This window comes from Harmonia axyridis, chromosome 6, assembly GCF_914767665.1.
Source record: "Harmonia axyridis chromosome 6, icHarAxyr1.1, whole genome shotgun sequence".
In the NCBI taxonomy this organism is placed as follows: Eukaryota; Metazoa; Arthropoda; class Insecta; order Coleoptera; family Coccinellidae; genus Harmonia; species Harmonia axyridis.
Genome location: NC_059506.1, coordinates 35,971,766 through 35,992,813, shown reverse-complemented (window position 1 = coordinate 35,992,813; position 21,048 = coordinate 35,971,766). Strand labels below are relative to the sequence as shown.

The window sequence follows — 21,048 nt, the reverse complement described above, 5'->3', positions numbered from 1 at the left end:
ATATATCAGTTCAAGTTCAAAACATTTATTTCATTAATTTTACAAACTGGAAAATTTATTACACGAGCCTTTCGATAAATTGCATAATTGTTTGTAAGTACTGCATTGAGTAATGAAGTTATTCAAAAATGTAAATATTATATTTTTGAAATTAAATGAAAACTATTGATGAAAAGGCCGGTTTACACGCTAATAAAAAGATGCGTAAACTTGATGTTTTTCCAACCATCAGGTCCTTTTATATATATTTCGAAGAATAAAATTAAAAATTTGATGAGTCAGTTGTAAATTATATATTTTTTTTCAATATATGTATTTCAAATTTCAATTTGTTTGGAAATTATGTACACTTAAATTAACTTGTAAGGTTTATATCTTATTCTATAAAACATTCTCACTTATTTATTTCAATTCTACATAGGAAAAAATAAGGAAAAATATAAGCAAATACCTGCCTAATAAATATTTCAGTCATCAATAGTTTGAGGAATAAGAATATTAAAAAAACGTATAACACTCTACATAAAAATAATTAAGCTCATAATGTCAATAACAAAAAAGGGACAAGAAAGTTTAATATTTCTGTTATACAATACATAAAAGCATTTAAGCAAGCAATAGACTATTTGACAAACTTTTCTTGCCTATTAGCCTATTTGAAAATATATATTCAAAAGGAACACTGGAAATAAGAAAAAGAATGATAAATAAATATATAACAATTAATAAACCGCACAACAAATAGAAAATAGAGCAGAAATAGGTTGAAATGCGTATTTTGACAAGAATACTTTCTGACAAAGAGCCTGTAACAAAACAACAATTCTTTATATACAAAATAAATACAATCAACTTCAATCTGCAACTGTTCCTGTATCAACCCACTCTGACTCCTTGTTCCTTGGACTCCTTGAAGTTACCCTGAACTCTGAAGGTAAACCGTAGCATTTGCAAACACAACAGGAAGGGAACCTGAACCAGTCCGAAAAAATTCCTTTGCATTCATTCTGAGGGTCATAGGCCAAAAGGCGATGCAGGCGGTACTGCTGTTCGCATCTACAACCTTCCCTGTTAGGATGAAGAAAAAGAGAATGAATGTTACAGGACCGATATCAAAGTACCAGTAGCAAGTACTGAGTCGTACCTGGTACCACTTTCAAATTTGTCTACAATAAGACGAGTAGTGATTCGATTAACTAAGTAACACAATTTAACATTTTCTGAACGTTGTTGAAGCACGTATCTTTCCATAAATGACATAACCTATTAGGCCAATTGAAAAGTCCCCGGTCTGATGCATAGATGGCGGTGCTAGTATTAAATCCATATGATTTTTAGTTAGTACCAACCTTCAAACGATACGTGTCAACATTTGATAGCAGTCCGACAATTAGTTTGTGAGATATTGCGTTGTAAGTGTAGCTACTATTGTTATTTGAAAAAAGATGAAAAAAAAAAGAATTTCGTGTGCTGAAAAAATATTTATTTTTGAAGGAAAAAAAATACAGTTGAAGCGAAATCTTGGCTTGATGAAGAGTGTGCGGGGTCTGCACCAGGAAAATCAACCATCATTGATTGGTTTGCTAAGTTTAAACGTGGTGAAATAAGCACCGAAGACGGCGAACGCAGTGGACGTCCAAAAGAGGCTGTCACCGACGAAAAAATAAAAAAAATCCACAAAATAATTTTGAATGACCGTAAAGTGAAGTTGATCGAGATAGCAGACATTGTGAAGATATCATCTGAATGTTTAAATTATATCATTCACTAATATTTGTACATGAGAGAGCTGTGTGCGAAATGGGTGCTGCGCGAGCTCACAATCGTTCAAAAGCAACAACGTGTTAATGATTCTGAGCAGTGTTTGAAGCTGTTTAAGTGCAATAAACCTTAATTTTTGCGTCGATATGTGACAATGGATGAAACATGGCTTCATAATTTCACTCCGGAGTCCAATCGACAGTCAGCTGAGTGGACTGCACACGATGAACCGAATCCAAAGCGAGGAAAAAAACAACAGTCAGTCGGTAGACCGGGGACTTTTCAGTTGGCCTGTTTCTGAACACAAATGACATAAGAAATGTCAACAGGCAACAGTGTTGTCATTTAAAACTATTTTAAATTGAATCATGCTTCTAACCCTTAACAAATATAGCAGAAAGGTTGTTTTGAGAAATTTACTTACCTGCAGTACATCTGTTTGTTTTCAAAGGAACATTTTTCCCAATGCACGTATTGCTCAAAAGGGTACATATTCAGTAGGGCTAGAACTTCTCCTCTAGTATTGTTGGCCCAAAAGGGGGCAACCACTTCTTCTTTCACTGGACAGGCATTTCTGAGAAAGAAACACTAAATAACGATTTGATAACGTCAATTCTTTTTTCCAATTTATACAAAAAGGGGACACCACCAAGTCGCATTCTCGTGATTTGTCAATATTTGCCCAGAAGAGGAGGGCCTAAAATAAAGTGCGGTGCTGCCAGTACGATTGAATCATCGCTAGAAATTAGGAATATTACAATAGTTCCAACTTTCATCGAAAGGTTGTATTTTAGGAGTCTTTTTTATACATTTTCAAAAGAATTGAGTTTTGTCTCGTTTTTAATGATTTTTTTTAAGGATTTCTTCACGAATATTTTCAAAATACATCAATGCTTTGAAGAAATATTTCTAATTACGTTTTGAACTGGTGATGTTCCCTAATATTTTTTGAGGTAATATAAACTGATCTCCTTATCGATCAAACAGTTTTTAGGTACTAAATTGAGTTTAGCCATAAAGATAACAGTGACTACCCTTAATTCAATGATCCTATTGTCTACTTACACACCAGCCATCTTAAAGTTGACCTTGACCTTTTCAGAAGCTGCCTCTTCCATATCCTGAAACAAAACTCCTTGGGTTGGTCTTGGTTTAGCACCAATCGATGTACGAGTTGAAACATCAACATTTTCGGTCCTCTCAGTGGTCACTTGAGTAAAAGAGGGAGTCGTAGTAGCTTTCGTTTTTTCCACATCTTGCGTAGCTGTCGTGTCCTCCTCAAGGTCAGTTGTTGATTCCACACTCTCGTCAGCCTCCCTGGATGAAGCCACCGTTGAATTTTCCAACCCTTGAGATGGATCTTCGGTAGTACCACCATTTGGAAGATTGGCGGTGGTACCACTTGTGGAAGCAGTGGTACCGATGGTTCCTTCATTCGCCACTGTTGTACTTGCAGCAGTAGTGGCTTGCCTGAACATGGGGGCGGTTTTCAGGCCTGCCAACTTGATGGAGATCGTCGGTTCTTCTGAAAATATGAACTTGGTTCTTAGGACGTCGTCGTCTCTCATGTAACGTCCTTCGAACTTCAACTCGTATTCTTCCTTGTAATATGCCCCTCCATGGAGTATGTCTTCGTAGTCCTCTTCTTCATCTTCCCTGTACAGTTCGTTTTCCAAATCTAAAGGTTGCTGGTGTCTTGGAAACCTGGCGAGAAACCGACTATGTCATTTTCATTTTTTAGTTTTTATTTCAGAAGTTCATGAACTGAATTGTACTATTCTTTTTTTTGCCTTCTCCAGCAGCGGGCCAGAAGATGTTATCAGAAAGAAAATTTACTGATGGATTTGTGTGTTGTCCTAACCTAAACTAAACTGTTCTGAACTAAAATGTCATATCCAAGTTGTATCAAATCAAATTATCCTAAATGGAACTCTCCTAAGCTTGAATGTCCTAAACTAAATTGTCATAAGCTAAACTGTTCCTTAGAACAGTAACAGTTAAAAATAGTTTAGTTGTAAAACTAAGTTCTGCTTACTGAACTTAGTAAAGAATAGTTTAGTTTCAAAACTAAGTTCGCGCATCTATATGTTAGGTAAAGCTATGAACGACATCGTCAGTCGTTTTAAAGTTCAATAAGAAACCGAAGAAGAGAATGGAGAGACCATGTAGATAGAATGCCAGATGACAGGTTGGCTAAGATAGCTAAAGAAACAAGGCCCAATACTCCTAGACCACCTGGACGACCGCCTATAAGATGGTATGAAAGCTGCTCTTCATCATCCCAACTCCGCCTGGAAAACCATTGATGCAAACACAGGACCTTGGTCCTAATGTAAGGGGAAGAAGAAGAAGAATAGAGGATTTGAAGTGAGAAATTCACCTACCGGTCCTTTACATTTTCTGGTGACATTCTTGCAAGTTCTTCTCTCAAAATGGCACTTTCTGGTTGTTCCCCATACATCCTCCTCATTAAGCCTCTGTTTTCTTTGACAAATCTCCGTACTGCATGCCAAGGATAGTTTTCTCCAGCATCCTTGCAGTACCCTCCTTCCGTTGCGAGATTACATGGAGGCTTGTGCATCCTTCCAGCTCTGTAGGGTCGTCCACAAGAATTGGTACCTTCGCCGGTGTCATAACCACCGTATGCTGTGGAGGATTCGGTGAAGAGTACCTGGAACAAGCATAGCGTAGCACTATAAATCTAAAGGAGGAAAGCACAGACAATTTTTGAATATTATTATAATCCTTTCAACATATACAATTATTATTATTTGAACTGGGGTCGTTGTGGCTCGGTGAGCCTTCCGGGAACTGCGACCATGTAGATCTTTTGTTCTCTACCCTACTCATTCATGGAAACCCAAGGAGGTCGTCAATGGCGTTGATAAAACTGACAAGCTTCTTAGGGACCTTGGCCGTTATCTCTCGGGTATCCAGGACCGGCTTCCCCATATGAATGGTTCTTAGGCCAGCCAGCTCTGGACACTTGCATACCATGTGTTGAGCTGTTTCAGCTTCTGATCCACAGAGCCTGCAAATCTCATCTGCTGTACCATACGGTATAAATGATGTTTGAACCGACAGCAGTCCCACCATCACCCAAAGCTCGGCTCGTGACAGCTTCAACAGCTTTCTGGCGTAGGTAGGTGGAATCATCACGAATTTCTTGACCTGAGTAAGTCCAGGAGTGTTTATCCAGTGGGTTATTCTGTTATTCAACTCGCATTGATGGACCGCTGCTTTATATTGGTCTTTTTCTAGCCCACAGAAAGGCTCAGGTCCAGCAGATGTTAACCTTGATGTACTTTTTGCAAGTTCATCGGCTTTTTCGTTTCCTTCAATACCACAGTGCCTTGGTACCCATAATAGAGTCACTTTATTGCCTCTGACCAGTTGCCTTATGGTGTTACAGCACTCCCAGGTCAACAGAGACCTTGGCAGTACGATTGCAGGGATCTCAGCGTGGTCTGGCTGTCCGTGATGATGTAGACATGCGTCCCCTTGAGGTTCATTTTAATACACTCCTTAGGGCATACGTTAACAGCCAGTGTCTCAGTCTGTAAAATAGAGGGCTCACTTCCCAGGGCTTTAGAGATCCTCAGTTTAGGTCCATATACCCCAATTTTGATCCATCAGTGAACCATATGGATGACTTTTTGTTCAAACGATTTACTTATTACACTCTAGGACAGTCAGTTATGACCGTTTGAAAGGGCGTTCAACATATATTATTCCCTAAGGCTATTAGTTCTTGGATTCTTTAATACTGTCATCTAGCCTATCAAAATTGTAATATATTCTTAATATTTTTTACGACCTGAAGAAAACTCTACCAAAAAAGTGATAAATGCCATTGTATTGAAAGCATTACTTTATTCTGTGGTTATGTCAGATAGAATAGAATATTATACTACGTCATATATGACGTCATTGGCACTGATTGATATTTCAGATAACAATGCCGATTGCTTTATTTTACACGTTTATTTCATTGGAAATCTTCTTAATATCAATGTTTTATTTGAAACAGAGTCATTTTTGAGATTTCTTTCTACATGTATTGTATTATTATCTAAGACCATCAGCCGTGGATTCTTTAAAACTATCATGTTGTCTATTTCAAAGTTTTATTATTATTGTAAATAATAAACAAAATTCCATAAATATCCCTGGATAATTTGACAGGATACGAAAAATTTGTGAAATAGCCTATATGTTTCGTTTGCTTCAGAGTGAAATCTTGGAAAACCCAACAAGAAGCCGTCCGTGAAATTTAATGTGCATAATGAAAATTTACACCGCCTCTCAGATTGTAATTACTTCATTGGCAAGTCTGTGAAAGCACACAATTCAAGCCTAACCCACTAACATACTTCCTCTGAGAACTTGGTAAATTTATATGCAATTTATGTATAATTTTACTTAAACACATTCACTGGACGGAAAAAAGAAGAGGTTGGTTTGGAAGAATCTTTAATATTATCATAAATGAGAGATTTCATTGGCGGTATCAGTTCAAGGATCTCTCGAAATACCCAAAAAATTTGTTTGATATTTTTAGCATTTTGCCCAGATATCTGTATCTTTCGAATTTTGGGCTGCGAGAGGTCTTAAACGATAGGGTTCGATCAGAATAAATTCTGACCGTCCGTTCGAACACCTGTACACCTAACTACCAAAGGGAATGTGCTAGAGACTTGAAATTTTCAGGATAGGTACAGGGTCTATAACAGGCCAATTGAAAAGTCCCCGGTCTACCATAGTAAAACACATATTTTTGGCAAAATTCGATTTTGTTATTCAATATAGTTGCCTTCAAGGGCGATACAGCGATTTTCCAACTTTTCGATACCATTTTTGTAGTACAATTTGTCTTTCGCTTCAAAATAGGCCTCAGTTTCGGCGATTACTTCTTCATTGGCGCTGAATTTCTTTCCTGCGAGCATTCTTTTGAGGTCTGACAACAGGAAAAAGTCGCTGGGGGCCAGATTTGGCGAATACGGTGGATGCAGATGCAATTCGAAGCCCATTTCGTGCAATTTGCAGCAAATGTTCGCCTTCAGTAATTTGGTATCCATGTACAGGATGTTCCTTAATTGGAGGTGTTTTCAAATGCATTTTCGTTTTCTACAGAGAATTGATAATTTAATAAAGGAAAAAATGACTTTGTGCTGAAAGTTTCACGTAATTTTGTTTTTATGGCAAGCCGATTCAGAAATCCTTTCATATCGGTTTGAAGGTTCATACGAAATGACACATTCGAACGAAAGCGCAAAAGCTCCCGATTTCAGTTGGGCTTTTTTCTCCTTTTTTATGAATCCAACAATCCCGTTTGATCCCATTTATGACGTCATAGCCATTAAAAACTAAAAGCGCATCGTCCAGATCTTCTACCTACTCTTGAATAAAATCGATATCATTATTATTAAGCAGAGGAGAAAGTAGAAAATCAAGTGCAGGCTAGCAAATGGACATCATGTACGATCAAACTCGGTCAGCACATATGGGAGTTACTTCTTATTCTGCGAAGACCGTTAATTGACAAAAGACAGGTCCGGATTCGAATAAAATCATCTGAAAAATTTTGCACGTATGCGGCATCAAATAACAATAATTATCAATTGTCATTTTAAAAATAATGAATAGGAGCTGCTCAACTTTCAACTTGAAAGCTATTTTTTTATTGTGTGTAACAAGGACGAAGATAATTGAATACTTGGTTTTTTTTCATCAATGAAGTATTTTATGTTATACAGGGTGATTCACCGGGATGGCCTATAAGACGTTTGTGGAAAACTAATCATAATCTTGAGCTGAAAATATTGATTTGTCTTTCGCTTCAAAATAGGCCTCAGTTTCGGCGATCACTTCTTCATTGGCGCTAAATTTCTTTCCAGCGAGCATTCTTTTGAGGTCTGAGAACAGGAAAAAGTCGCTGGGGGCCAGATCTGGCGAAAGCGGTAGATGCAGAAGCAATTCATGCAATTTTGCCATTGTTTTCATTGATTTGTGACATGACGCATTGTCTTGATGAAACAGCACCTTTTTTTCTTCAAATGGAGCCGTTTTTAACGATTTCATCCTTTAAACGAACCAATAACGCTATATAATAATTGCTGTTGATAGTCTGGCCCTTTTGGAGGTAATCAATGACCTTGCGCATCCCAGAATACGGATGCCATAACCTTGTAAGCTGATTGTTGTGTTTTTCCTCGCTTTGGATTCGGTTCATCGTGTGCAGTCCACTCAGCTGACTGTCGATTGGACTCTGTAGTGGAATGATGGAGCCATGTTTCATCCATTGTCACATATCGACGCAAATTCAGGTTTATTGCACTTGAACAGCTTCAAACACTGGTCAGAATCATTAACACGTTGTTGCTTTTGATCGATTGTGAGCTCGCGCGGCTCCCATTTTGCACACAGCTTTCTCATGTACAAATATTCGTGGATGATATTATGTACACGTTGAGATGGTATCTTCACAATGTCTGCTATCTCGATCATCTTCACTTTACGGTCATTCAAAATTATTTTGTGAATTTTTTCATCGGTGACAGCCTCTTTTGGACGTCCACTGCGTTCGCTGTTTCCGGTGCTCATTTCACCACGTTTAAACTTAGCATACCAATCAGTGATGGTTGATTTTTCTGGTACAGACCCCGGAAAATCTTTATCAAGCCAAGATTTTGCTTCAACTGTATTTTTTCCCTTCAAAAAGCAATATTTTATCAGCACACGAAATTCTCTTTTTTCCATCTTTTTTCAAATAACATAAGTAGCTACACTCACAACGCAATATCTCACAAACTAATGGTCGGACTGCTGTCAAATTTTGACACGTATCGTTTGAAGGTTGGTACTAACTAAAAACCATATGGATTTAATACTAGCACCGCCATCTGTGCATCAGACCGGGCACTTTTCAATTGGCCTAATATTCCTACAGCGAAAATGATCTAAATCTTGTTTTCATATCAGATCCCACATCTTTAAACGACTGTAGTCGTATTGCATCGACGATGAGAAGAAAGACTGGTTTTACTGATGACGAAATTGAATTAACGGATTTTTTTTCCGTATCGTTTATTTTAATTTAATACTCGGAAGGATATTAAACAATACTTTCGAATTGGCGACCACTTACACCAGAATGCTTCAGTTTATCAACTACTTTTACTCCATTAGATCTTGTGGTTTCATTTACTGAATGTGGTTTGTTGGTTCTATTGATCGTTGTTCCATAAGAACAGACAATTGGGATGATTAAATCATTCAAAATGCTTATGGTTTGACTCAGTCTCATTTTCATATCAGATTTGTATGATGGGGCCTTCATAATCACACTTCATAAATTTCACTAATAACAGACCAATTGAAAACTCCTCGATCTACCATAGTAAAACACATGTTTTTGGCAAAATTCGATTTTATCATTCAACATAGTTGCCTTCGAGGGCGATACAGCGATTTTAGCGATCTTACAACTTTTCGATACCATTTTTGTAGTACGATTTGTCTTTTGCTTCAAAATAGGCCTCAGTTTCGGCGATTACATCTTCATTGGCGCTAAATTTCTTTCCAGCGAGCATTCTTTCGAGGTCTAAGAACAGGAAAAAGTCGCTGGGAGCCAGATCTGGCGAATACGGTGGATGCAGAAGCAATTCGAAGCCGAATTCATGCAATTTCGCCATTGTTTTCATTGATTTGTGACACGGCGCATTGTCTTGATGAAACAGCACCTTTTTTTTCAAATGGGGCCGTTTTTTAACGATTTCATCCTATAAACAATCCAATAACGCTACATAATAATCGCTGTTGATGGTCTGGCCCTTTTGGAGGTAATCGATAAATATTATACCTTTCTACACCCTGTATATTGGTAGTAGATCAAATGAAGAATAGGTCTGTTTGTCAATCAGCTGATGGACCATAGAATGTTGATACTATTCTTGTTAGTTGTTAGTGCATTCGATGAAGTAAATAAAAGCGAAAATACTAGAGGAAAAGTCGTATGCATTATGAACTGAATATTTTCATTAATAACTATGACAACTATGCAATGTGGATGATGGCCGAAGAAGTCAATGGCAAGAATGCCGTTTTCAGTGAAAGTTATTCGATAAACGTTTGGTCATGTGCTTTTATCGTAACAAAAGTCATTATTATCTTTGTTAATTGTTTGGTATTGTTGTTGGTACATTTTATCTTCAAATGCTAATTCTCTTCCTTAAAATATAATTCTATGTTTTCAGTGCACAGATCCGGAAGTTTTGATATTAATTCTTTTTTTTACTTTCACTGTTTAAGTTTTCTATGGGTTCTGAACCTGAGTTCCATTTATTCGCTAAATTCCTTCTTATGGTTAGAACCTCCTTTTATTTACCAGACTATCGTCGTCCCACTTCATACGTTGTCTAACGTAGGTTAATAATTTCGCTTGACAAATTCAGTTGACTCAAATGGATATGGTGAAACTTAGGCTTCCGTTAAAGTTTCACCTACTAAAAATAGCTCGATCAGCATAAATGATTCATTGAACATACATTTCTAGTATTTCTCATGATTTTCCAACTCGTAATACGCCTGATCTTTAGCTTCGAAAAAAATTTTTAATACCTCTGGATTTTGGTAATTTCAGGAGTATCTTCAAATCTATAGAATTCAAAAAACTAATAGAAGAAAATTCTAACATCTACCGTTCATAACTTTTATAAAATTCCACAGAAATTGTTCGATTGTAATTTGGTTAGACCATTAAAATTTAACAAAAATAATTTTTACAGCAGTAAGTACTCAAAATTTTCAATATGATAGTTATTAATATGATTCTCACAATTTTGAGCTGGAAATGGTCTCAAACGATAAGGTTCGATTCATTGATTATGAATCCGTCCTCAAATTGAAGAAGAATATTGGAAAAAAGATTTTGCGTTTATGTATACAGGGTGGTCCTAAATTGACCCATCTTTTTTTCTTGAGATGATTCGAGCAATCTGTCATTTGCGTTTGTTTCTCCAATCGAGGAACAGTCTATAGCATAACTAATTAAATTTTTGAGCAAAATGTTGTGTGGATAACGCATAGAGAAATAAACATAGATAGAGGGAGTATACGCAATTTTCAACATGTCCCCAACATGGTTAGATTACGTTGTCGGATTGTGATATATTTTCAAATCCACAATTTTACTATATCTTTATGAATGTATATAATGTTATATCCCAAAAAAATACAACTGTATATTATATTGAATAAAATATATTTATTTGAGTGATTCCCCATTAAATATGCAAATAAGAATATTTGGAATCCGATATTTTTCCTAATTGTCGAATTTGTAATGATCAGAATGTTTATTATTTTCTGTATCTACCTACTGAAATCCAAGGTTTGGCAACTTTTGCTCTCCTAGTGTCATCGGTTGTTTCACGTCGTTTGGCGCGCTTGAAGTTTGTTTTCTGAATTTCTGATATATTTGGGTATTTGTTTCAATATTTTTTGAGTTGATATGAGACGTTGATTCACTATGGGACATAAAAAGTGGAGAAACTCGCGAATTGATTGAAATATCGTATATTTGATGTTTCCATTTCAGCGCGCTTCATGTCAAAGTTGATAGTTCATGTTAGGGACGAAATTCGCTAACCGAAAATAACATAAGCTCCCTCTATCTACGTTTATTACTCTGAGGGATAACGTAACCACGACCATAGAAAATTCAAGGAAGTTATCGAAAAACAAAAATTTTATATTTCAGTGACAACACATCCGATCGAGTTGAAATTTCGAGTGTAGATACAAAATAACAACTTCAAACTTGTCGCAAAATTTTATACCGATCGCATCACCAGAATAATAGAAAATTCAAGCAGGGTATCCAACAAAAATGTTCGATATTTTTGTATTTAAACAACTTAACATTCCCTGAACATTGTTCAGTTTTATCACTACTCTTAAACATCGTCTTATATCAAAATATTTCGAAATTTCTCATTCGACAACCACGAGATAAAAGACCCACGAGAAACGTAAAACATTTACCGTTAGCACAACAGGTAAATACCAAATGCTCACACTCTTGTCAATGGTTTAACGATCTCTAGCATCCCGTGTCGATCAGCTGATGGTCTAAACTTACCAAAACAAGGAGGCCCCACATCTCTCAACTCAAAACTCCAAAAAGGGCGCACCACGCACGAACTTCTCTAAGATCACGATGCTGAGGGCACGTAAACAACACAAAACAAAAGGAGACGTTGACACATGGTTCGCTTCTCAATGGGCCGTCTTTGGACGTCGGTGGCATCGGCTTTGGAAGGTCGCCGAAGACATGGGATAGGCGATAGCAGACCCCGCGCACCACTGACCTAGAGAAGAGGAGTCGACGGCAGTAGACCGTGGACGAGAGACTCGATTAACTGTTATGTGAAAACTCCATCGGATGAGCTGCGTTATTATGCCATGCACGGCCAGAAGAAAGGGGGGAGATTGAGGAGAAAAAGGCAGATAAGAAGTTATCGGACCCTTCATTAAGACGTGCCTATTTTGACGTTTCATCCTGGCTTAATTTCGGTCGAGAACCTTTGGGATCGAGGAAAGCAGAGCTTTGGAGCGCTCGATCTTTCATGAGTCAATTGCGGCATTGGAACCATAACGGGCAATTGAAAAGTCTCCGGTCCACCAAAGTAAAACACATTTTTTTGGTAGAATTCGATTTTATTATTCGACATAAAGGGTGTTTTTTTAGAGCTATAGAACTTTAAATTGATATAAAACTACGATGGATTATTCGATTGATATGAATTTTATTTATCCGCAAGATAATCTTGTGGCATTACATTTTAAATATGATTTCTGGCATATGACTGCCACGGCTGGCTCGGATGTAGTCCAATCTGGACGTCCAATTTTCGATGACTTTTTCCAACATTTGTGGCCGTATATCGGCAATAACTAGGCGAATGTTGTCTTCTAAATGGTCAAGGGTTTGTGGCTCATCCGCATAGACCAATGACTTTACATAGTCCCACAGAAAGTAGTCTAGCGGGGTTAAATCACAGGATCTTGGAGGCCAATTCACAGGTCCAAAACGTGAAATTAGGCGGTCACCAAACGTGTCTTTCAATAAATCGATTGTGGCACGAGCTGTGTGACATGTTGCGCCGTCTTGTTGGAACCACAGCTCCTGGACATCATGGTTGTTCAATTCAGCAATGAAAAAGTTAGTAATCATGGCTCTATACCGATCACCATTGACTGTAACGTCCTGGCCATCATAGTTTTTGAAGAAGTACGGACCAATGATTCCACCAGCCCATAAAGCGCACCAAACAGTCAGTTTTTCTGGATGTAACGGTGTTTCGAGATACACTTGAGGATAAAGGCCAGTAAAAATTTAATCACAGATTAATTTCTGGTTTCCTAAGAAAAATCAGAAAGTAATCAATGTTTAAATTTTAATCATTGTTTAGGCAAATGGTGCAACTGGCCATTAGCTTCACTCCAAATGCGGCAGTTTTGTTTGTTGACGTAGCCATTCAACTAGAAGTGCTCTTCATCGCTAAACAAAATAAAATGGACGTAGTGCGCGATACGTATTCCGCACAGAACCATTATTTTCGAAATAAAATTGCACTATTTGCAAGCGTTGTTCAGGCGTGAGTCTATTCATGATCAATTGCCAAACCAAACTGAGAATAAATCACTTGACAGCTGTTAAATCGGTCGCCATCTTGAACAGTAATGCCAACTTAAAGTTATATACCTCGAAAAAAACACCCTATATAATAATCGCTATTGATGGCTGGTCCTTTTGGAGGCAATCAATGAATATTATACCTTGCACATCCCAGAATACTGATGCCATAATGACAGAGTATAGAAGATTGTTACGAGCATAGAATATAAAATATTATTGTTCTATACTCAAAGGTCATATAAACGATGTATGCGCCATCTGAAACAGACGCGATCCCTCGAAATCAAGTAGGTATAAATCTGGAAAAAATCTCCCGTTTTGTCTGTAAGTTTCACAAGTATAAGTAGACACACCAGGTTTTCTATGCATCTCAGTTTTTCGAATGATCATAAACGTCATTTCGTCCATGCGTCATCTTTTCAAAGTTTCATTTAAAATTTAACACACCAATGTTTCCAAATCAAACGCATATGCATTCATTATGAAATGAGTAGACGAGCTTTAGATCAGCAAGAATCGAGTGATACAAGCTTAACATTTGGAGATAGCAGAGTAACCGGATCAGACATAAGGATTCTCAACAACTCTGGCGCTTGGCTGACTGAAACTCTCATAGCCTTCTACTTCGAGTTCTTGAATTCCAGAGTGTTCACAAGCTATAAATGCAGTATATGCGTGCCCCCAGAAGTGAGTGATCATTTCTATCAAGTTTATTATAATTACCTAGCAAAGAGGTCTCATAACCTCATATAACCTAAATTTTTGGGACTTCCAGATAACTGCCTTAATACAAATCACTCCAGCAAATGAGATAGGCGCCTTCTTAGAGCCCCTAGAGGTGCAGCAGAAAGACTTGATCATTTTTGCTCTTCACGGTAACGCTGATAGAGATGATCTGGATCATTCGCACTGGAGTTTATTAGTTTATTCTAAATGGGACAACGGCATTTTCCACTTCGATTCGAAACGTGGTTTTAACGCATCTGCCGCCAGCAATTTGAATGAGAAACTCCTAGCATACTTCAACATCAACGTCGAAATGAGAGAGGTATATAGTTCTTCTTAGATCAAGTCCATTTTGCTTAAGTTTTCAAATATCATTCAATCATCCTCATCTTAACTTGTTAATTCTGTTATTTTATGCGTATTCGTTGAAATCTATGAGCCCGTAATGAAGTGATAGTTTTTGTGGTTTTGAACCATAGATATATTTTAATTCCTTGTAAGAGTTTGTAGTTTCTCAAATCATTATTTCATTTTTGGAAGCCGATAGACAGATAGCAGGAATTCTAACAATTCTAAAGAGCGACCCCTAAACGAACTCTGGTAAGTTCTAGCCAAAGCAACAGGGTGGACTACCTCAAAAAGTCAGCAACAAAATCGAATCAGTGCACAAACCAGGGTTTCTAGGAATCTCAGTTTCATGAAATAGTCTTGTCAAATACCATTCGGCAATAAATTTTTCCTGTGAAAAAAGTAGATGCCCTAATGATATTACTTACGGAAATATTTAATTGAGGAGCTTTTTTTCATTTATGTTCACCAATCAAAAAAAAACTGTTCTATTTCTAGGTCGAGTGTTTGCAGCAGAAAAAGCCTCAAGATTGTGGTATTCACGTTTTGGCTAATGCGGAACAGATAATAACTTATGCTGCCAAGGCCAGAACTGTTAACGATTGTCCGAAAATAACAGAAAAGGCTATAGCTGAATATAGACAGAAAATGCTCAAATTGATATGGAAATTAAAACACAGTTCTTCGATTTACCAGATAAAGAGCAAGCAGCAGTCCCTCTTTTCTAAATCATGGCATGACGAACACGACAGGGACCGATTTTGAAACAATAAAGCTATGTTTTTCTTACGTTAAATAGCCTCATCATTTTCTCACGTTGTTATTTCTGTGCATAGATACTTGACCCTTAAACGCCTGAAAGTCTAAAACAGTCGAATTGCATTGATTAAAATAATGAAGATTTGTTGATATTTACAATATTTGAGGTAAAATGAACATCAACTTCCCAAAAAAAAAAAATTATCAACTACCAGACTAAGCAAAAATAAACAAGAAAATTCGATATTCTTTGACTAAAGAATATTCTATGGTTTTTGTCAATAACCTCAATATGCAGTTTGAATTATTTTGAAATATATATTTGATATTTATGTAAGATGTCACATTTCATTTCATCTTGAAATTTGTTAGTGTAACTACTCCCTTCAATTATTAAATAGCATCAAAAGACTTCGACAATGTATCCAAATCTTGACAGTGGTATAACAGTGTGTTTAGAAGACAGTTTGTTGAGAAAACAAGATATAGAATTACTCCAAACACCTTCCTGGCTGAATGACAGTGTTATTGCTTTCTACTTTGAATATCTGGAATCCAATATCTTCAGAGGGAACAAAGGTGTACTATGTATACCTCCACAGGTAAGTTCATCCAAATATTCTGTCTTCCAAACTAAAGAACTATGTTTTATTCAAGGTTACTCAGTGCATTAAGATGACACCTGCAAATGAAGTTGGTGCTTTCTTAGAACCCCTGAAGGCCCACAGAAAAAACTTATTACTATTTGCTCTAAACGACAATGAATTCTGTGAAGCTGCTGGAGGAAGTCATTGGAGTTTACTAGTATTTTCGAAGTCAGATTCTAAAATTTACCACTTTGATTCGTGCTCGGGATTGAACAGACATCAGGCTATTGAATTCGGTCAAAAATTAGCTAATTATTTAGGTAAACCATTTCAAGACAGTGTAATAGAAGCCAGATGTTTGCAACAAAATAATAACTATGACTGTGGTGTGCACGTACTTTGCAATGCAGAGCATATAATTAATTATGCTACGCGTAATAGAACTGTTGACGGATGTCCTATTCTTGATCAAGAAATAGTGAGTGGTTTCAGAAAGAAAATGTTCAACATTGTAATGGATATCGCTAAATCAATAAAGTACTAACCGCTAGATGCCAGGCTTATGTAAAAATTATAAATAAAATTTATATGCTAATATATATTCTTTTATAAAAATTACTTATTTTATTTCTCCATTCCTTTTATAGTCTTCATCTGTTAATATTCATAATATAAATACCATTCATTATTGAATTCTTATCTTGTTGATTTCATATAATCTCCATGTCAATTTTCAATATAATCACCTGAAATATTTGAATTTAATTACACCAAGAACCTTGAAATGCATTTAAATTTGAATCATTGTTGATTTCTGAATATTACATAACCTTAAATATAATAAATTGCACTCTATGGTCAACACATAGAGTACTCCTAGATGTGATAAACATTTTTTTTTTAATTGTTGAAGGTTTGTCTTTGAAATCTGAAGTAATTACATTATTGAATGGAGATATGCTTTTTTATTTTATAAACATTTAAACAAGAATCTTCCCTATTCAGATTTCGAAAAAAAAATAGATAGTGATAATCACAGAACACAAATATGATAACATTCTTTTCTCGCATCAACAATTTTCCATAAATAGAAGAAAAAACGAAAATTATATTTTTCTGTGATTTGTAATTTGGTTATAGCCAGAGACAGCTAAAAGAAAATTGACAATTGAGAAACTGGCATTGGTTCAGATCAAAAATTCTAACCGTATATTTTTGCAATATACTGTAATTTGTTCAATCGAGGATTGAAAGTTTTACGTTTCGTGTTTTTTTGTAGTAATTGACTTTTTCACTTAGCAATTTAAATATGCCTAGAGGTAAGTTGAATTTTCAATAATTTTCATCGTTGCATCATGTTCTTTGTCGTTCTTAATTGGGGTTTCATCTGATTTTCGTTTAAGGATCATTGGTTGCATTTATGATAGGATTACTTCTATTCGTGTTCAAAAAGTGGACACTGTTTAGTTTGGGGGTCTTTATGCAAGTCAATTGATTAGAAAAGTTGATTTTGTTGAATGTTTTTTGGGCCAAGACAAATTTCGAAATATCTCAAATTTTCTTTATTTATCTTTTCACAGGAAAATTCACTAGCCACAAAGGCAGAAATCGTAGATTCACAAATCCAGAAGAGTTGGAAGAAGAAAGACGTAAAGAGCAAGAAAAGTCCAAGTGGAGGTCTAAAAATGAAATAGATAGTGAGGATGAAGAAGAAGAAGCAAAAGGTGATAAAAAAATTAACGAAGGATCAGAAAGTGAAGAAGAAACAAGTAGTGATGATGATGACGTAGGTTAAATTGAAAATTCCTCCTTTTTAAATATTTATTTTCATGTGAATTATTCAATTTCAGCAAAAGGCAAAGGGTGTTCAGAGTCTGATAGAGATTGAGAATCCAAATAGGGTACAAAAGAAAAATAAAAAATTGTCAACACTCAATAATGATGTAGACAATGCTGCACCTCAGCTATCTAGGAGAGAAAGAGAAGAAATAGAAAAGCAAAAAGCTAAGGCTCATTATCAAAAACTTCATGCTGAAGGTAAAACAGATCAAGCTAAGGCAGACTTGGCTCGTCTAGCTATCATTAAGCAGCAAAGGGAAGAAGCAAGGTTGAGAAGAGAAAAAGAACTAAAAGGTAGGTATATCGAATTGAACTAAATCATAATTTTTATGATTTATTGTTAAAAAATGTTTAAATCATCTTAATTCCTCTTCATTTTACAGATAAGGAAGATGCAGCCAAGATGAAGACTGCACAAACGCAAAAGGCCCTAGGAAAAAAATGATTCTCAAAATATCGTCATGTATTTGTTGGAAAAATTTTCGCAATATATTTATGATTTGTTTTCAATTTTCAATGCAATTCTTACAACCTGAGTTGCAGAAATATGTATAAAAAAAATTAATAAAAACAATTCCATTCTAAAATTTTTTTTCTTTAAACTTCCATTATTCAATTCACAGATTTTGTGAAGAAAATCTCAATTTTAGGTGAGATAGGAAAAATAAAAAAATTAGAATATGTAAAATTAATTCTTTTAATTTCAAATATTTTATCTAGGTTAAAAGTTTGAACCTTATATTAATTCCTATATCATCTGTTTTCTTCTTGTGGTTCATTTTCTCTTTTATCGTCTTCAATCGAGTAAAATGTGTAAGGAACTTTTAATATTTGATGAACACCACTCACACAATTTATGCATACATTCTTGTCTTTATATTGTAGAAACTTTTCAACAAGCAATTTATTGAGAGAGTGAATTTCAGGATGATTAAGGTACTCGTTAATATCCATCCATAAACACTCCGATATTTCTTGATTGCTCTTTTTAATTTCCGTTGTAGTTGGTTTTAAACTAACAACCATATATATATCTGAACAATCATAAACCCTACCGTGCGTATGTCTCAGTGCAATGACGCTATGAAATTCGGTAGAGATATTTGTTTCTTCCATAACTTCACGTACTGCAGTATCAATCAAGTTCTCACCTTAAAATTTATTGTAGTTTACTCGAAAAATTTCTATCTTAAACTTACCAGGCTCTGCATAACCTCCAGGAAGTTTCCAGGCTACTCTAGTTGCATACTTCTCTCTTACAACAAGAATTTGTGATTTGTCATTAACTACGATACCTCCTACTCCAACTAAAGTATGTGCGTATGCAGGTATATTGTTCGATTCGTCTGTTGGCAACCACATGTACATCATAACATAATTTTCTTTAGCATGGTGATATTTGAAACCTTTCTGAAATATTCTTAAGTTCAAAGGCTGCACTAGCGAAATCGCCTCGATAGACAAGTTAAAAATTATTACATAATGAAAAAGGTCCATTAAAAAAGGAAACTGATTTGCATAATTTCATATCTCCTAAGGTTTAAAAATGGACCCATACCTTTGCGAGATGCGGTACCCACTCAGATTGCTCCAAAAATACTTTAAACCATATAGTTCTCTTGTTATTTTCCTTCCAGTAATTGAGAGATTCTACAAGTATACAAATAAAACTCGAAAATTGTGATTCGAAATAAAGTTTTCCAACCTTCTAGCTTCTTCGGTAAATCTGAGGATTCACAAGGTTCAACATTTGAATGAACGGTGATTCCGCGGAATCTATCTCCTTCACCATTAAATTTACTGGACATCTTTCTAAAATATAGGAATAAAAAACTCTTAAGTATAATTATTTTTGAACTTTACTGTACCGTTGAATACATTGACTCAAAGTCCTTATGTATGTTTGTTCAGACTTTTTAGATAATTCTAGAAGGGTTTTGGAAATAATAGTCCTAAGGTACATAATTGAGAAGGAAGAGAATTGATTTGAAATTTTATTGCCGCAATGATCAGAGCTGTAGCAACATATTTTGATTTGCTAATCTAACAATCCAAAGTTCAACTTTGAGGTTAAGGGAGTTTTTGAAAGTACAAATTTCAGAACATAAACTTCAATTGAAATAAGAGGATGATGATATTATAAGAAAACATATAGATTACGACATGAAAATAGTTTTAATCTTTCAAAAGTTTCAAACTCACTTTTTTAGGTTAAATGGGGAATATCAGAATCTTCATAGAATTTTACTGTTAACAATTATTTACTGAATGATTCTGTTGAGAAATAATCTTGGATTATTCTAATAAAAAACTCATAATCGAAAAATATGTTAGATTCAATAATAATATAACATATTCAGAAATTTTTAATAACTGATTATCAAGATTTATCAACATTGATAAGCAATAATTGTTTTCAATGACTCAAGTCAAAAGCATTTAAGTCTTATTGATTATTCGAAAATGTACCTAATAATTTGTATGCAATTAACATAAATCTTCATATACATTTTACGAGTTGAATTTTCTAGGACATTACCTACAATAATAATTTCTGGGAAGAATATATTTTCTATCTCTACTCAAAAGTAATGTTTAGATAAGAAGTAATTGAATAATTTTGTATACTTTTGGGATGTTTATAATGCAGTTATGTCAACATCAATTACAACCTATTTTCTCAATTTTTTGTGATTTTGTTGTATTCATAAAAACAGAATATTATTTTGATATCAACCTAAGAATAAAGAAAGGTATTTTTTTTTAAAAAGATATCAACTATGCAATTCATCAATTGTCATATAAAAACAAACCGATTTTGCTAAGAGATCCATTTTTATGTTTTTTGGGCCTTTTAGTGCTAATGGTGACGAATTATGTCTTTTAAAGCGTGTATATGAATCGGATATCCATCATTCCCATATAATTTAATAGTCAGAAGCGGAGTTTAACAATTCTATTATTTGTAACTAGGTATAGGTACATTATTGAAGAAAAAAAATGTCGAGCAATGTACTTTTTTCATGAATAAAGCTATGATTAGCTGCAGTAGCTGCTACAGAAAGTAATAATGATCATATTTTGATCGTTTTCTTACTATGTATTATTTAAAATCAAGGATTTCCAAATTTCTGCAGGGGAGACTATGAAAAATTATTTGGCCACCATTTATGTGAGATGTAAAATTAAAAATATCATTTTAAGAAATTAATGGAAATGATATAAATCTTTAAGTAAAATTCCACTGTTTTTTCCTGTGCGGCTCTAGAGATTTTGGTTCTAAAGACGGTCCTGATCATATAACTAACATGTTTAGGAGGGAATGCC

At 35.2% G+C, this 21,048-nt stretch overlaps 5 protein-coding genes across 7 annotated transcripts; 3 read left to right on the top strand and 2 right to left on the bottom strand.

Annotated features, from left to right (window-relative positions):
- Positions 1–5: 5 nt before the first annotated feature.
- Positions 6–12,202, bottom strand: LOC123682485 (protein spaetzle 4). The gene is made up of 5 exons (XM_045621120.1): positions 11,903–12,202; positions 4,146–4,432; positions 2,827–3,465; positions 2,186–2,335; positions 6–1,068 (listed from the first exon to the last, which is right to left on the bottom strand). Exons 1-5 carry the CDS (start codon positions 11,921–11,923, stop codon positions 855–857), a joined length of 1,311 nt encoding a protein of 436 aa, XP_045477076.1. The 5' UTR covers positions 11,924–12,202; the 3' UTR covers positions 6–854.
- Positions 12,203–13,835: 1,633 nt separating this feature from the next.
- Positions 13,836–15,332, top strand: LOC123682774 (sentrin-specific protease 8-like). Its single transcript, XM_045621554.1, has 3 exons — positions 13,836–14,149; positions 14,238–14,510; positions 15,035–15,332. Exons 1-3 carry the CDS (start codon positions 13,949–13,951, stop codon positions 15,299–15,301), a joined length of 741 nt encoding a protein of 246 aa, XP_045477510.1. The 5' UTR covers positions 13,836–13,948; the 3' UTR covers positions 15,302–15,332.
- A 243-nt stretch (positions 15,333–15,575) lies between these two features.
- On the top strand, positions 15,576–16,497 carry LOC123682775 (sentrin-specific protease 8-like). Its single transcript, XM_045621555.1, has 2 exons — positions 15,576–15,897; positions 15,953–16,497. Exons 1-2 carry the CDS (start codon positions 15,715–15,717, stop codon positions 16,424–16,426), a joined length of 657 nt encoding a protein of 218 aa, XP_045477511.1. The 5' UTR covers positions 15,576–15,714; the 3' UTR covers positions 16,427–16,497.
- Positions 16,498–17,026: 529 nt separating this feature from the next.
- On the top strand, positions 17,027–18,308 carry LOC123682458 (28 kDa heat- and acid-stable phosphoprotein-like). Its single transcript, XM_045621069.1, has 4 exons — positions 17,027–17,201; positions 17,463–17,668; positions 17,733–18,015; positions 18,105–18,308. The coding sequence occupies exons 1-4, from the start codon at positions 17,192–17,194 to the stop codon at positions 18,164–18,166; spliced, it is 561 nt and encodes a 186-aa protein (XP_045477025.1). The 5' UTR covers positions 17,027–17,191; the 3' UTR covers positions 18,167–18,308.
- A 96-nt stretch (positions 18,309–18,404) lies between these two features.
- LOC123682457 (nudix hydrolase 8) lies at positions 18,405–20,265 on the bottom strand. 3 transcript variants are annotated; one of them, XM_045621066.1, is made up of 5 exons: positions 20,191–20,265; positions 19,427–19,533; positions 19,280–19,371; positions 18,921–19,131; positions 18,405–18,872 (listed from the first exon to the last, which is right to left on the bottom strand). In XM_045621066.1, the coding sequence occupies exons 1-5, from the start codon at positions 20,229–20,231 to the stop codon at positions 18,475–18,477; spliced, it is 849 nt and encodes a 282-aa protein (XP_045477022.1). In that variant the 5' UTR covers positions 20,232–20,265; the 3' UTR covers positions 18,405–18,474. The 3 variants fall into 3 exon arrangements, with proteins under 3 accessions (XP_045477022.1, XP_045477023.1, XP_045477021.1); XM_045621067.1 differs by lacking the exon at positions 20,191–20,265 and adding an exon at positions 19,924–20,106; XM_045621065.1 differs by lacking the exon at positions 20,191–20,265 and adding an exon at positions 19,590–19,896.
- Positions 20,266–21,048: the final 783 nt, after the last annotated feature.